The sequence below is a fragment of the Myxine glutinosa genome, chromosome 7 (genome assembly GCF_964187855.1).
Source record: "Myxine glutinosa chromosome 7, kmMyxGlut1.1, whole genome shotgun sequence".
Classification (NCBI taxonomy): Eukaryota; Metazoa; Chordata; class Myxini; order Myxiniformes; family Myxinidae; genus Myxine; species Myxine glutinosa.
Genome location: NC_136267.1, coordinates 146,051,062 through 146,066,148, shown reverse-complemented (window position 1 = coordinate 146,066,148; position 15,087 = coordinate 146,051,062). Strand labels below are relative to the sequence as shown.

At 43.2% G+C, this 15,087-nt stretch overlaps 1 protein-coding gene across 1 annotated transcript; it reads left to right on the top strand.

Annotated features, from left to right (window-relative positions):
* The first annotated feature begins 356 nt into the window (after positions 1 to 356).
* On the top strand, positions 357 to 5,757 carry LOC137430800 (uncharacterized). Its single transcript, XM_078782384.1, has 2 exons — positions 357 to 421; positions 4,681 to 5,757. The coding sequence occupies exons 1-2, from the start codon at positions 373 to 375 to the stop codon at positions 5,346 to 5,348; spliced, it is 717 nt and encodes a 238-aa protein (XP_078638510.1). The 5' UTR covers positions 357 to 372; the 3' UTR covers positions 5,349 to 5,757.
* Positions 5,758 to 15,087: the final 9,330 nt, after the last annotated feature.

Here is a 15,087-nt window from a genome sequence, read left to right as displayed (position 1 = left end):
GATTGTATCGCGGTCAAAAATCCTCAGAAAGACAGACTGAAAGACTGACGATTTTGACAATGTCTGACGATTTGGATTATGAAGACACCAAATTATGTATTTTGGTATTATTTACTATGAAGATGATTGGCAAACTGATAAGAATTGGTGTTGTGTTGATCCATGCCTGCACTTGTTTTCTCAGCATGGAAAGGTTTTCAAAAGGCCTGCTCAAGTAGAAAGCTCCATAATCGAGATATATTGGCGACTCCAATGCAAATGACAAAGTGGTTGTTTGTAGAAGGACTTCCAAGCAATATCACCATGGCAGCTCTACATCAATATTTCCAAAGAGAAGCAGAAATATGTGGTGGAGATATTAACAACATCTTAATGACAAAGGACAATCAAATGGCATATCTGCAATTTGACAGCTCTGAAGGTAAATTTAAATCTCCAAATGTTATTAATATTTTGTTATGGGATGTTCAAATGTGAATTGAAACCTTCCACGAAACTCAATGAAAGAAACATTTTCCTTCCTCAATGAAGGAAACAAGTGTCGTGCTCTTAATTTTTCGAATCATCTTCTTGGCTTTATTCCTTTTGCTCTCAAGAACTGCAAGTTGCACACAAAAATCTTCCATACGAAACTTTTCCATTTCAGCTTTGTTTGTTTTTTCAGTTTATTACGACACTCATCATGCACTTCGTTTTAATTATTCAAAATCCCTTTCTACATGGAGCTGTAATTTTTATTTTTATGATAATTACCTCCACCACCGAAGGTTTACAGAGGTTATAAAAGGTGGACGAGGTTATATTTACCTTCTTACACCAAAGGTGGACAGAGGTTATGTTTTCACCTCTGTCTGTTTGTGTGTCTGTCTGTTTGCCTATGAGTAGGATATCTCAAAAGATTATGGATGGATTCAGACAAACTTTGGTGGACAGCTTGGTTAGCTGTGTGACAAGGACGAATTGGTTTGATGTTGGAGAAGATTCGGATCTGGATACGAGATCTGGATTCGGATCGGGAAGTGATTCTTCGCCATTGAAAGACACAAAAATGATATAATACTGTATAACACGATAGCTCAAGACATTATGGACAGATTCAGACGAAAATTGGTGGACACGTTGGGTGTCTGCCAATGACGAATTGATTCGATTTTGTTGAAGATCCGAATGCTATAATTTTTTAAGTGATTCTCGCCATTGAGAGCGAGGTCTAAAAACGATATAGAGCATGATATTTCAAAAAGTTATGGACGGATTCGGACAAAATGGACGAGTTGGTTAGGTGACAAGAACAAGTCGATAAGATTTTGGTTAAGGTCCGGATGCAGATCTCGCCGATTAGTGGGATACAAAACATCAACTGTTCAGCCCGTTGGGCAATACCTCTAGAACAGTGTTTGTCTGTCCGTATGTCCCCACAAGCGTACACCAATCAGAGCTGAGGATCTGGTCACATGATGGGGAAGCATTTTGTAACCATTACAGTTGCATATTTTACTAAAAGGAAATATAATAACCTTCTGTGGAACGTTTTGGGTTCCCAGCTGGTGTTGTAAAGTTGGTAGGAGGTTTCAGAAATTCCTCAATACAATTATGATTTTGAAATGCAATCGACACAGATCTTGCTCCAAAATCCGGAAGTGAACAGATTATGAAGGTTCGCTGGGTTTATAATATCTCAATGCAATCATGATTTAACATTGTATTTTGATATATTAATACTATCGTGCTAATTTGTGATTGGAATGATGAATGATGCTGTTTGGAATGAAAATATAGAGAACGTGCTGTCAATGCCTGACGTTCAACTGAAGGTGGCACAGGAACGTGGATTTTATCGGTTCATCGTTGGCCATTCACCCTTTTTTAACCGTCATTCACGAACCGGTTGTTGATGTCTGAAGTCAAAAAAACTCAAACTCCCCATACTGCTAACTGGTATACCCACCCAGGTCATCCTATCCTCTTGAACGAAAGTATGAAACAGACTCTGCTATGGACGGCATTGTTAGACTATCCATCCTGTTTTTAATGGATAACATTTAGAATCTATAATAAATAACATTTTAAAGCCATTTAGAATCTTAATCTTTCGCGGTTGCCGAAGACGATAAGAAGAGGCCATCACGTCGGGGTCACCAGTTTAGCTGTTGCCGAAGACGATAAGAAGAGGCCATTTCGTTGGGTACAAAAGGTTGTTTATTGCACAGAAATCTCCAGCAACTGCTAGCGAACGGAAGTCGTAACGGCTTATATAAAACCAAGAACCCTCTTCGGAGGGCGTGGCTCCAACAGCCGCGCGTGCGTCACGACGACACAATCAAACGCCCGTATGCGTGGGTTCGACCAAACCCATCGTAATGGTAACCGTCACATGCGGATAAGTTAACCGCGACAAGTGAATAAGGTAACCACTACATGCACCCCCCCCCCCCCCCCCCCCCAGAAGGCACGCCACGGGCGTGTACGTAGTTCGCGGGTGGAACAGAGCCGGGCCGTGGGTGCTGAGCAGCGGTAACCGTTGTAGTTGCAGCAGTAGGAATTGCGGGAGTGGCGAGCAGCAGTGCGTGCGAAGGTAACGAAGCAGCCGTGCGTGCGAAGGTAACGAAGCAGCCGTGCGTGCGCAAGAGATGAGCAGCGGTAGTAGCTGTAGTTGCAGGAGCATCAGCCTCGGGATCCGCCATAGGAGCAGTAGTAGGAGTGGCGAGCAGCAGTATTCGGCCTGTGTGCGCGGAGGCGACGAAGTAGCAGTACTCGGCCTGTGTGCGCGAAGGCGACGAGCAGCAGTACTCGGCCTGTGTGCGCGGAGGCGACGAGCAGCGGTGCTCGGCCTGTGTGCGCAAAGGCGACGAAGTAGCCGTGCCCGGCCTGTGTGTGCGGAGGTGACGAGCAGCAGTACTCGGCCTGTGTGCGCGAAGGCGACGAAGTAGCCGTGCCGCCAACGCCCCGTAACGGCGTTCCTTCGGAGGGTCCCGGAGCTGGTTCGCCCCTCTAGTCGTAGAGGAGGAACCGAGCGTGATGCGTGAACCACATGGCCGCTCGTCGTTGCTAAAACTCCGGCAGTTCGAGTTTAGGTGTTGTGGAAGAAATTGCGGTCGCAATCCTGCCGTGTTCATTTGGCCCCCGAATACGTTCGGGGGCAACGGGGTCACCAGTTTAGCGGTTGCCGAAGACGATAAGAAGAGGCCATCACATCGGAGTCACCAGTTTAGCGGTTGCCGAAGACGATAAGAAGAGGCCATCACGTCGGAGTCACCAGTTTAGCGGTTGCCAAAGACGATAAGAAGAGGCCATTTCGTTGGGTACAAAAGGTTGTTTATTGTACAGAAATCTCCAGCAACTGCGAGCGAACGGAAGTCGTAACGGCTTATATAAAACCAAGAACCCTCTTCGGAGGGCGTGGCTCCAACAGCCGCGCGTGCGTCACGACGACACAACCAAACGCCTGTGTGCGTGGGTTAGACCAAACCCATTGTAATGGTAACCGTCACATGCGGATAAGTTAACCGTGACAAGTGAATAAGGTAACCACTACAAATCCATCATTGTTTCCTCATTTGAGTCTCATCCTTCCTATTTCATCGTCAGTCATCTGCAGTGATTATGCACTATAAAAGATCCAAATCATCCTGACAGCAAATTTGAAATTGACCAAGGGTTACATAATTAAGGTTGTAGTGCATTCATCAGCCCCCCTCCCCAAGGGGGTTTTCTTCCCCGAGCAGGTTTTCCCCGCCATTGCCGTCAATGGGTTGCGTGTTGAGGTGTATAGCCATATTAAGTTAGCTTTATCGTGACGTTTTTCCAAAGACGCTTTTAATAACAAAATTAATGATAAATCGCATATTGTTAATGTTATTGCAAAACAATATGAATACTACTAATGTCCCACTTCCCTCAAGGCGTTTTCTGGTGAGTCAACGTATATAAATAGCTTATTACGGCGTTTTCGTGGGAGCAATGGCCTCTACCAGAAGTAATGAACATTATTGAACAGTCATGAATATTATGAACCACAAACATGTATGATTAGCTTTTTAAACAGTCGCTAATGCTCTTTATAGCACTAAATAAAGAAATTTGGAGGAATCCTGACATGTGTGAGATCGTTCACTGAGTGAAGATCTCATGTACTCTGGGTACCCCATAAGTGTTGGGTTAATAACATGACCCTTCCTGGCGCTAACGTGGCGTTTTTCGTAGTGAACTTTTGAAACTTGCTCCTTCTGTTCAACACGGAACTGAAAGGGAGAAAGCTCGGGTTGTGCTCATTTACCAAGCAGCTAGCTTGTGCTTACCAAGCCAGCCGTTCCTTAACGGTTTTGAATGGAGTGCTTGCTCGAATGCTTAAACCACCTGGCGATCTCTCCACAAGGAACGTGGTCAATGGACACACACCCAAAGTTATTGAGACCCGACCATAGATCGTCTGTGAGCTATTTACCCCAAAGAGGAATGACCATTCCTGCCACTTCCATAGTGAGTGGGTGTGCGAGTGGTGTAAATGACAAAATTCATTTTAAAAGGCATTATAGCAAGTTCAATTTTTCTTCACAGTGTATGGAAATATGTCTATGGTGGTTTGACCTTGCAGTCTTTTACATGTTTGCATTAGTTATATCCCCCACCTGTGTGTATTGCAATATTTATCACTAACCCTGATTTGTATTTACCTTGCAGGTGCAAAGCAAGTTTTGGCGAAGAAACATTGCCTTGAGCAGACATCTCTACAGATGTATCGATACAACATAGAAGAAAATATTGTAGTTCGTGGATGTAGAACTGTAGATGTGGAGTTTCCAAAGAAAGTGACATGCCATATCGACCACAACATCTTGAAGTTGATGTTGAAGAACTCCGTCTTCACAGAATACATTGAAAGAAAATTTGGGAGCATTTCTGCACAATTGCTATTTTACCCGCCCACGTCAATTGATGTTATCCCAACATTTAATATTGGAACAATACCCTCTTTAAACCTTTCCCAGCACTGGAGGAGTGCTGTCCATAAAATACTTGAAGAAACTATGAGCAGATTTGGTGAAAAAACATTTGCTGTCAGTCATCCCGAGGTTTGGAGCAGAGCATGGGAAGAAATTGCACCATTAATGGATAATTCAAGAATCATCAGTTTCGATTTATCTTCACTGAATATACATTTGCATGGTGAAGTGAAGGATTTAAGGATTACTGGTGAGAAATTACAAAAGGCAGTTGAAAAAGCTCATCAAGATATTCAGCTTGATCCCAATTACATCGAAAGAATCCCACATCTGGAATTTTCAACACCAAATTTCAACACCAAAAAGAAAATCTCACGAAGTCGTAAAACAAAAGGTTTCATTTAAAAGTCTGAAATACAGCAAGCTACCAATGAGAGGTTCGAAGAGAATTCCATCACTGCATTCATCACTTGTTCAGATGAAGTTTTACTGCATTCAACATAAGATTGTTTGAAGATTGCAGAGACTTTCTTGGGAAAATTGCGATCTGTAAAGAATGTTAGAAAGTGCCTCATTCCAAATACGGAGAGAATATGCACATAGGAGCACACCTGGAGCAATATTCTCAAACTAGTGGGGTCACCCCACACACATATATACCGACACATACATGCATTCACACACATATATACATACACAGACACACACGTACAACCACACACATATATACATACACACACATACATACAACCACACACATATACACACACACACACACACACACACACACACACACACACACGTACAACCACACGCATACACACACACACACACACACACACACACACACACACACACACACACGTACAACCACACATATATACACACACACACACACACACACACACACACACATACAACCACACACATATATACACACACACACACACACACACACGTACAACCACACACATATATATACACAGACACACACACACAACCACACACATACACACACACACACACACACACACACACACACACAACCACACACACACACATAAACACACACACACATATATATCCACACACACACACACACACACACACACACACACACACACACACACGTACACCCACACACATATAGACACACACACACACGTACACACATATATACACACATGTATACACACACACACACACACACGTACACACGTACGCACACACATATATACACACACACACACACGTACAACCACACACATATACACACACACACACACACAACCACACACATATACACACACACACACAACCACACACATATACACACACACACACACATACACACACACAACCACACACATATACATCCACACACACACACGTACACCCACACACATATAGACACACACACGTACACACATATATACACACATACACACTCACACATATATACACACGCACACATATATACACACACACACATATACACACACACACACACACACCCACACACATATATATACACACGCACACACATATATACACATAGGGCCGTCTTAAGAGCATTGTGGGCCCTGGGCGAAGCAATCCACTGGGGCCCCTTCCCACCCACCCACGGGAATAAAAATGTAAACGGTCAATAAAATGAAACCTATAGATTTATTGGTACTTTCAACAAAATCAATGTTTAAACATAAAAAAAACATGCAGTAAAGCGAGGATTAATCAACACAAACTTTTGAACAATATAACATAAGCCTTGAAAAAAAAAAACATTTCAACATAAAAATGATAATAATTGGTACACCGTACAGACGGAGATGGTACAGTACGAATTATTTATTATAATGCAAACGTTTACGAAATTTCTTTGCAGAGAATTGATTTATAATTGGCTTGGAGTCAATTGTCTTCAGGACGTCATTTTCCATGCACATGAGTGAAAGCCAGTTCAAACCGGCTGCCGCGTTGCGCTGCGAAGCTGATTCTTTGTAAGCTTCAATCTTGAAATTGAACGTTCCCCTGTACAGTTGGTCACCACCATGCACATGAACACTCTGAGTGCAATTTCAACATTGGGAAACACAGATTTCAAGTTGTCCGAAATTATTTTTCTGTACAACGCAGGGAGAGTCTCACAATTTTCATCAAGAACCATATAGTGCTTGAGTTGCTGGCATTCATTGAGAAGGTCACCATAATAAAGGTCTTTGTGATACACATTAGCCAAGTGTTCACACTTTTTGTTTAACTCATCAGAACCAATCGTTTTCAATTGACTGAAGAAGGAAAACAAGATTTCCAATCCATGTATAAGCATCTGCACCTTTTGTCAGGTCAGAGTTCAGAGAGTCCAGAACAGGAGGGAATGTTTCCACCATGAACTTTTCACTTTTGTTTAGAAGTATCTCTTCTTCTGATCCGTCATACATAGTAAGACGTACACTTAGCTTTCACACCCGTTTCTTCACATCGCTGTAATCCGAATCTGGACACCTACTCCTGGCCTTCAGTTCATATTCACTAAATTTGTCTCTAATTTCCTGAAGATTCGTTTTCAGAGACTCAAGAAGATTCATGGCAACAAGTAAGTCCACATCTTTTGACTGCAGGACCTTACTTGTTTTGCTCACTCTTTCGAGAATGTCGTTCCAAAGAATTGTCAGAAAAATCGTTTCCAGGTTCTCCATTTTCTCGCTCAATCTTTCTGCCTCTCGCCTTGTGTCCACTTCCTGGTCAGTGTCAGCTGATACCGAATCCAGTGCATGTTTAATTCTCTCAAAACCTCTATGCAGAGCATGGACAGCATCAAAATGTGACGACCATTTCGTGTCAGACAGACGCAAGACCCCAATATGATATTTTCCGAAAGATGATGCCAAAACATTCCATCGATGTGTAGAAGCCGAGAAAAAGGAATACAGACGCTGAACAAAGTCAAATAATTTTACAATCTGTAGACAACACTCTGCCGCTTTTCGTCCCACTAAGTAGAGGCTGTGTCCAGCACAGGGGACGTAGATGGCGAACTCATTCAGTTGATGGATCCGTGCCTGCAATCCAGTATAGCGTCCAGACATATTTGAGGTATTGTCATACGACTGACCACGGCAGTTTGATAGCGGAATTTTGTTCCCATTCAGGAAATCCACAACAGTGTCTGCGAGATTCTTTGCTCCATGAGAAAAGATGGGGATGAACTTGATGAAACGCTCCACAGGCTCACATCCTCGAATGTACCGGACGGTAAATGTCAGTTGATCAATGTGTGAGATGTCTGGAGTGGAATCCACACTTATTGAATAATACTTTGACTCGTTTATTTCTTCCAGAATAGCACAAAGAACATGTTGACCCATTAATTCAATAAATTCCTCACAAATGTTTGCCGATAGATACGATGGGTTTCCCTTTCCAGCATTTCCATGCAGTTGGAGATGCTCTTCCAAAAAAGGGTCAAAATCACTCAACAGCTCTAGAATACCTAAAAAGTTTCCATTTTTGCTGACCCAATAGTTTGATTCTCTTCACGAAATGCCAAACCTCTGTAGGCAAGAAAGCGAATGACAGAAACCACACGTGTCAACACTTTATGCCAGTATTCCTGCTCTGAGCGCTGTTGTTTGATTAATAAAGAATCTACACATCCAGTTTCTTTATGCCGAATCAAATATGCCATCATGCACTTGCGATGTTCTTTTCCATTTTCATGTTCAACAATAAGATTACTGTGTTTCCAGTCATTTACACGTTTAAAACATGGGAATTCTTCCAGATTATTTGCGATAATTAGACTCTTAAACTCAACTTCAACAAGAAGTGCGTGACGTCATTCAACAAATGGCAATCGGGATGCACAGTGAAACTTGTTTCATATTTTACGCAGTGCATAAATGAGTGGAAATCTTAATGAAATAAGGTTAATGCATATTATACCATTTGCATATAAAATGAAATGTAATCTGCTACAGTCTTATTTCGTAACTTAATCCCAGGCCTTTCCAGCGAGAGGTCGAGTAATTATCCACTCTGCCAAGAGATCTCTCATGAACAATATGGTAGCATGGTGCCCCTAGAATCGTGGGGCCCCTGGGCAACTTGGGGCCCCTGGGCAACTGCCCTGTGTGCCCATGCCTTAAGACGGCCCTCTATACACACACATACATGAGAGCTAATGATGATGAAGAATTCTCAAAATGGTCACTGTCGGTTGGAAACGGGACTGCGGAAACAATTCCTGAATCAGATTTAATTCGACTGCCTGATCCGATCTGTGTGGAAGACAACATTTCTTCAGCAGAGGCTGTTTTCGGTAATTTTAACGAAATCCATTCAAACTATGATGCGCTGGCACAACGAGCCATGTTATGTCCAAATAATGAATCCACATTTGTGATCAACGATGAGATACTGGATGCATTTCCTGGGGAAGAAAAGACAAACTTCAGCGCTGATTCCATTGTCTGTGATGACCCTGAAGAGGCACTAAATTCTCCCATGGAATTCCTAAATCAATTGACTCCTTCTGGAATGCCATTGCACAAACTTCATCTCAAAGAAGGTGCTGTCATCATGTTAGTCCGTAACTTTGATCCGAAACAGGGACTGTGCAATGGTGCAAGATTGGTTGTTAAAAGATTTGTTGTCAAACATAATAGACGGAGAAATAATTGCTGGCAGTCACAAAGGAACACGCACATTTATACTCCAGGATTAGTATTGCACCTTCCGATACAACACCACCATTCGTACTCAAACGCCGTCAATTTCCAGTTCGTGTGGCATTCTCTTTCTCAATAAACAAGAGTCAAGGTCAAACATTACACAAAGTTGGGATTTACTAACCAGAGCCCGTCTTCAGCCAAGGCCAATTGTGCGTTGCATTGTCGCGAACTAAACGATTTGAGGATGTCAAGGTAAAGGTAGTCAGGAATGGCCAACATAACAGGGAAAAATTGATGATGGCCACATTGGAATCTTCACCCGTAATGTTGTTCACCCGGAGGTCCTGCAGTGACACCATTCAGGCAACCAAAGGAGGGCACGAAGGAGAATAGTTAATTACTCCGACACATTTAGCTGCGGTGATTGAACAGACCATTGCTGCTGTTTTGATGGTTTCCACTGCTCTTTTGATGCTTTCCACTGCTGTTTTGATGCTTTTTACTGCTGTTTTGCCGTTTTATTTATATAAAATTCTCATTTCCCAAAATTATTGTTGTTGTTGTTGTTGTTGCATACAGGACCGAGGCTCGTGAAAGAGCGATCATTTATCACACAAAAAATCAAACAGACACACAAAACATATAATAAGGGTGGCGGGAGACAAGATGGGGAGCGAAGGGGAAGCACAAACACAACATTTGAGAGCAGGTACATCGGGAGATCTGTGGGAAGGAGATGGCTTGGGGGGAGGAGGGGTGGGAAGGGGGGGGGGGTGGGGGTGGGAAAATTATAAAACACAAGGACACTGCAAGGACTTCCAGGAAAGAAGAACTTAACATCCCTCTCCTCCAAATATGCCAGTAAATGGGACAGATGGCTTAACATCCCTCTCCTCCAAATATGCCAGTAAATGGGACAGCTGGCTTAACATCCCTCAACTCAAAATATGCGAGTAAATGGGACAGCTGGCTTAACATCCCTCAACTCAAAATATGCTAGTAAATGGGACAGCTGGCTTAACATCCCTCTCCTCCAAATATGCGAGTAAATGGGACAGCTGGCTTAACATCCCTCTCCTCCAAATATGCGAGTAAATCGGACAGCTGGCTTAACATCCCTCAACTCCAAATATGCCAGTAAATGGGACAGCTGGCTTAACATCCCTCAACTCAAAATATGCGAGTAAATGGGACAGCTAGCTTAACATCCCTCTCCTCCAAATATGCGAGTAAATGGGACGGCTGGCTTAACATCCCTCTCCTCCAAATATGCGAGTAAATGGGATGGCTGGCTTAACATCCCTCTCCTCCAAATATGCGAGTAAATGGGATGGCTGGCTTAACATCCCTCTCCTCCAAATATGCGAGTAAATGGGACAGCTGGCTTAACATCCCTCTCCTCCAAATATGCCAGTAAATGGGACAGCTGGCTTAACATCCCTCTCCTCCAAATATGCCAGTAAATGGGACAGCTGGCTGAACATCCCTCTCCTCCAAATATGCCAGTAAATGGTGCAGCTGGCTCAACATCCCTCTCCTCCAAATATGCGAGTAAATGGGGCAGCTGGCTTAACATCCCCCTCCTCCAAATATGCCAGTAAATGGGACAGCTGGCTTAACATACCTCCACTCCCAATATTCGAGTAAATGGGACAGCTGGCTCAACATCCCTCTCCTCCAAATATGCGAGTAAATGGGACAGCTGGCTTAACATCCCTCTCCTCCAAATATGCGAGTAAATGGGACAGCTGGCTTAACATACCTCCACTCCCAATATTCGAGTAAATGGGACAGCTGGCTCAACATCCCTCTCCTCCAAATATGCGAGTAAATGGGACAGCTGGCTTAACATCCCTCTCCTCCAAATATGCCAGTAAATGGTGCAGCTGGCTCAACATCCCTCTCCTCCAAATATGCGAGTAAATGGGGCAGCTGGCTTAACATCCCCCTCCTCCAAATATGCCAGTAAATGGGACAGCTGGCTTAACATACCTCCACTCCCAATATTCGAGTAAATGGGACAGCTGGCTCAACATCCCTCTCCTCCAAATATGCGAGTAAATGGGACAGCTGGCTTAACATCCCTCTCCTCCAAATATGCGAGTAAATGGGACAGCTGGCTTGACATCCCTCTCCTCCAATTATGCTTGGAAATGGGACAGCTGGCTTAACATCCCTCTCCTCCAAATATGCTTGTGAATGGGATAGCTAGCTTAACATCCCTCTCCTCCGAAAGGACGGTGTACACGGTGCAACGCCCCACATGCCAGCACAAGTTTGGAAATTGGTTTTGCAACACGAGCTCGAATGCAAATTGTGGTTTTCAACCCTAGCACAAGTGCGAAATGTGGTTTTGCAACACTAACACAAGTGCGAAGTGGTTTTCACCACTAACACAATTGCAGAAAGTTGTTTACAACAGTAACCAGAGTGCGGAAAGTGGTTTGCAACACGAACACAAGTGTGGAAAGTGGTTTTCAACATGAGCACAAGTGCGATAAGTGGTTTTGCAACACTAGCTCAAGTGCGAAAAGTGGTTTTCAACACCAGCAGAAGTGCAAAAAGGTGTTTTCAATGCCAGCACACGTGTGGAAATTGGCTTTGCAAAACTAACACAAATGCGAGTTGTGGTTTTCAACACTAGCGCAAGTGCAAAAAGTGGTTTTGCTACACTAACACAAGTGCGAAAGTGGTTCTGCAACACTAGCTCAAGTGCGGAAAGTGGTATTCAAAGCCAGCACAAGTGTGGAAAGTGGTTTTGCACACTAACAGGAGCGCGAAAAGTGGTTTTGCAACACTAACACAAGTGCAAAAAGTGGTTTTCAATGCCAGCACAAGTGTGAAAAGTGGTTCTGCAACACCAGCTCAAGTGCAGAAAGTGGTTTTCAATGCCAGCACAAGTGCAGAAAGTAGTTCTGCAACACTAGCTCAAGTGTGGAAAATGGTTTTGCAACAATAACACAAGTGGGAAAACTGGTTTTCAATGCCAGTACGAGTGTGGAAAGTGGTTTTTGCAAAAATAACAAGTGCGAAAAGTCGTTTTCAACACGAGCACAAGTGCGGTAAGTGGTTTCGCAACACAGGCACAAGTGTAGAACCTGGTTTTCAACATCATCGCAAGTGTGGAAAGTGGTTTTGCAACTCTAGCTCAAGTGCGGGGAGTGGTTTTGCAACACTAACACAAGTAAGACAAATGGTTTTGCAACACTAACACAAGTGTGATAAGTGGTTTTCAACGCCAGCATAAGTGCGATAAGTTGTTTTCAACACGAGAACGAGCGCGGAATGTGGTTTTTGCAACACTAACCCAATTTCGAAAAGTGGTTTTCAACATTAGCACGTTTGCGGAAAAGTGGTTTTCAACATTAGCACGTGTGCGGAAAGTGGTTTTTAATGCCAGCACAAGTGTGGAAATTGGTTTTGCAACACTAAGACAAATGCGAATGGTGGTTTTCAACACAAGCGCAAGTGCGAAAAGTGGTTTTGCAAAACCAACACAAGTGTGAAAAGTGGTTTTCAACACAAATACAATTGCAAAAAGTGGTTTTCGACACTAACCAAAGAGCGAAAAGTTGTTTTCAACGCCAGCACAAGTGCGATAAGTGGGTTTTCAACGCCAACCCATTTGCGAAAAGTCGTTTTCAACACAAGCACGAGTGCGGAAAGTGGTTTGCAACAATAACACAAGTGTGGAAAGTGGTTTTCAACACAAGCTCAAGTGCGATAAGTGGTTTTGCAACACCAACCCAATTGCGAAAAGTCGTTTTTAACACGAGCACGAGTGTGGAAAGTGTTTTTTGCAACAATAACACGAGTGCGAAAAGTGGTTTTGCAACAATAGCACAAGTGCGATAAGTGGAATTCAACACGAGCACGAGCGCGGAATGTGGTTTTTGCAACACTAACCCAATTGCGAAAAGTGGTTTTCAACATTAGCATGTGTGCGTAAAGTGGTTTTCAATGCCATCACAAGTGTGCAAATTGGTCTTGCAACACTAAGACAAGTGTGAAAAGTGGTTTTCAACACGAAAACAATTGCAAAAAGTGGTTTTCAACACGAACCAAAGTGCGAAAAATTGCTTTCAACACTAGCACAAGTGTGGAAAGTGGTTTTGCAACACAGGCACAAGTGCGGAGAGTGGTTTTCAACACCAGTGCAAGTGCGGAAAGTGGTTTGCAACACTAACACAAGGGTGGAAAGTGGTTGTCAACATGAGCACAAGTGCGATAAGTGGTTTTGCAACACTAACCCAATTGCGAAAAGTGGTTTTCAACACCAGCGCAAGTGCGGAAAGTGGTTTTCAACACCAGCGCATGTGCAAAAAGTGGTATTCAACGCCAGCACAAGTGTCGGAAAGTGGTTTTTGCAATACTAGCACATGTTTGAAAAGTGGTTTTAAATGCCAGCATAAGTGTGGAAACTGGTTCTGCAACACTAGCTCAAGTGTGGAAAGTGGTTTTCAACACCAGCACAAGTGCGGAAAATGGTTTTGCAACACTAGCTCAAGTGCGGAAAGTGCTTTTCAACACAAGCACAAGTGCGAAAAGTGGTTTGGCAACACTAACACAAGTGTGGAAAGTCGTTTTCAACATGAACACAAGTGAAACAAATGGTTTTGCAACACTAACACAAGTGCAAAAAGTGGTTTTGAACACTAACAGGAGCGTGAAAAGTGGTTTTCAACACAAGCAGAAGTGCAAAAAGTTGTTTTCAACGCCAGCACAAGTGTCGGAAAGTGGTTTTTGCAATACTAGCACATGTTTGAAAAGTGGTTTTAAATGCCAGCATAAGTGTGGAAACTGGTTCTGCAACACTAGCTCAAGTGTGGAAAGTGGTTTTCAACACCAGCACAAGTGCGGAAAATGGTTTTGCAACACTAGCTCAAGTGGGGAAAGTGGTATTCAACGCCAGCACGAGTGAGGAACGTGGTTTTGCAACACTAACCCAATTGCTAAAAGTGGTTTTCAACACCAGGACAAGTGCGGAAAGTGGTTTTCAATGCCAGCACACATGTGGAAATTGGCTTTGCAAAACTAAGAGAAATGCGAGTTGTGGTTTTCAACACTAGCGCAAGTGCAAAAAGTGGTTTTGCTACACTAACACAAGTGCAAAAGTGGTTCTGCAACACTACCTCAAGTGCAGAAAGTAGTATTCAACGCCAGCACAAGTGTGGAAAGTGGTTTTGCAACACTAACACAAGTGCAAAAAGTGGTATTCAATACCAGCACAAGTGCGAAAGTGGTTCTGCAACACTAGCTCAAGTGCGGAAAGTGGTATTCAACGCCAGCACGAGTGCGGAACGTGGTTGTGCAACACTAATACAAGTGTGAAAAGTGGTTTTGCAACACTAACCCAATTGCTAAAAGTGGTTTTCAACACCAGCACAAGTGCGGAAAGTGGTTTTCAATGCCAGCACACATGTGGAAATTGGCTTTGCAAAACTAAGACAAATGCGAGTTGCGGTTTTCAA

What these genes read in the sequence shown, in the direction of transcription:
- LOC137430800 (XM_078782384.1), top strand. Translation starts at nt 373, where the DNA reads ATGACAAAGGACAATCAAATGGCATATCTGCAATTTGACAGCTCTGAA. An exon ending in GCAATTTGACAGCTCTGAAG is followed by an intron (nt 422 to 4,680) that starts GTAAATTTAAAT and finishes TTTACCTTGCAG; the next exon opens with GTGCAAAGCAAGTTTTGGCG.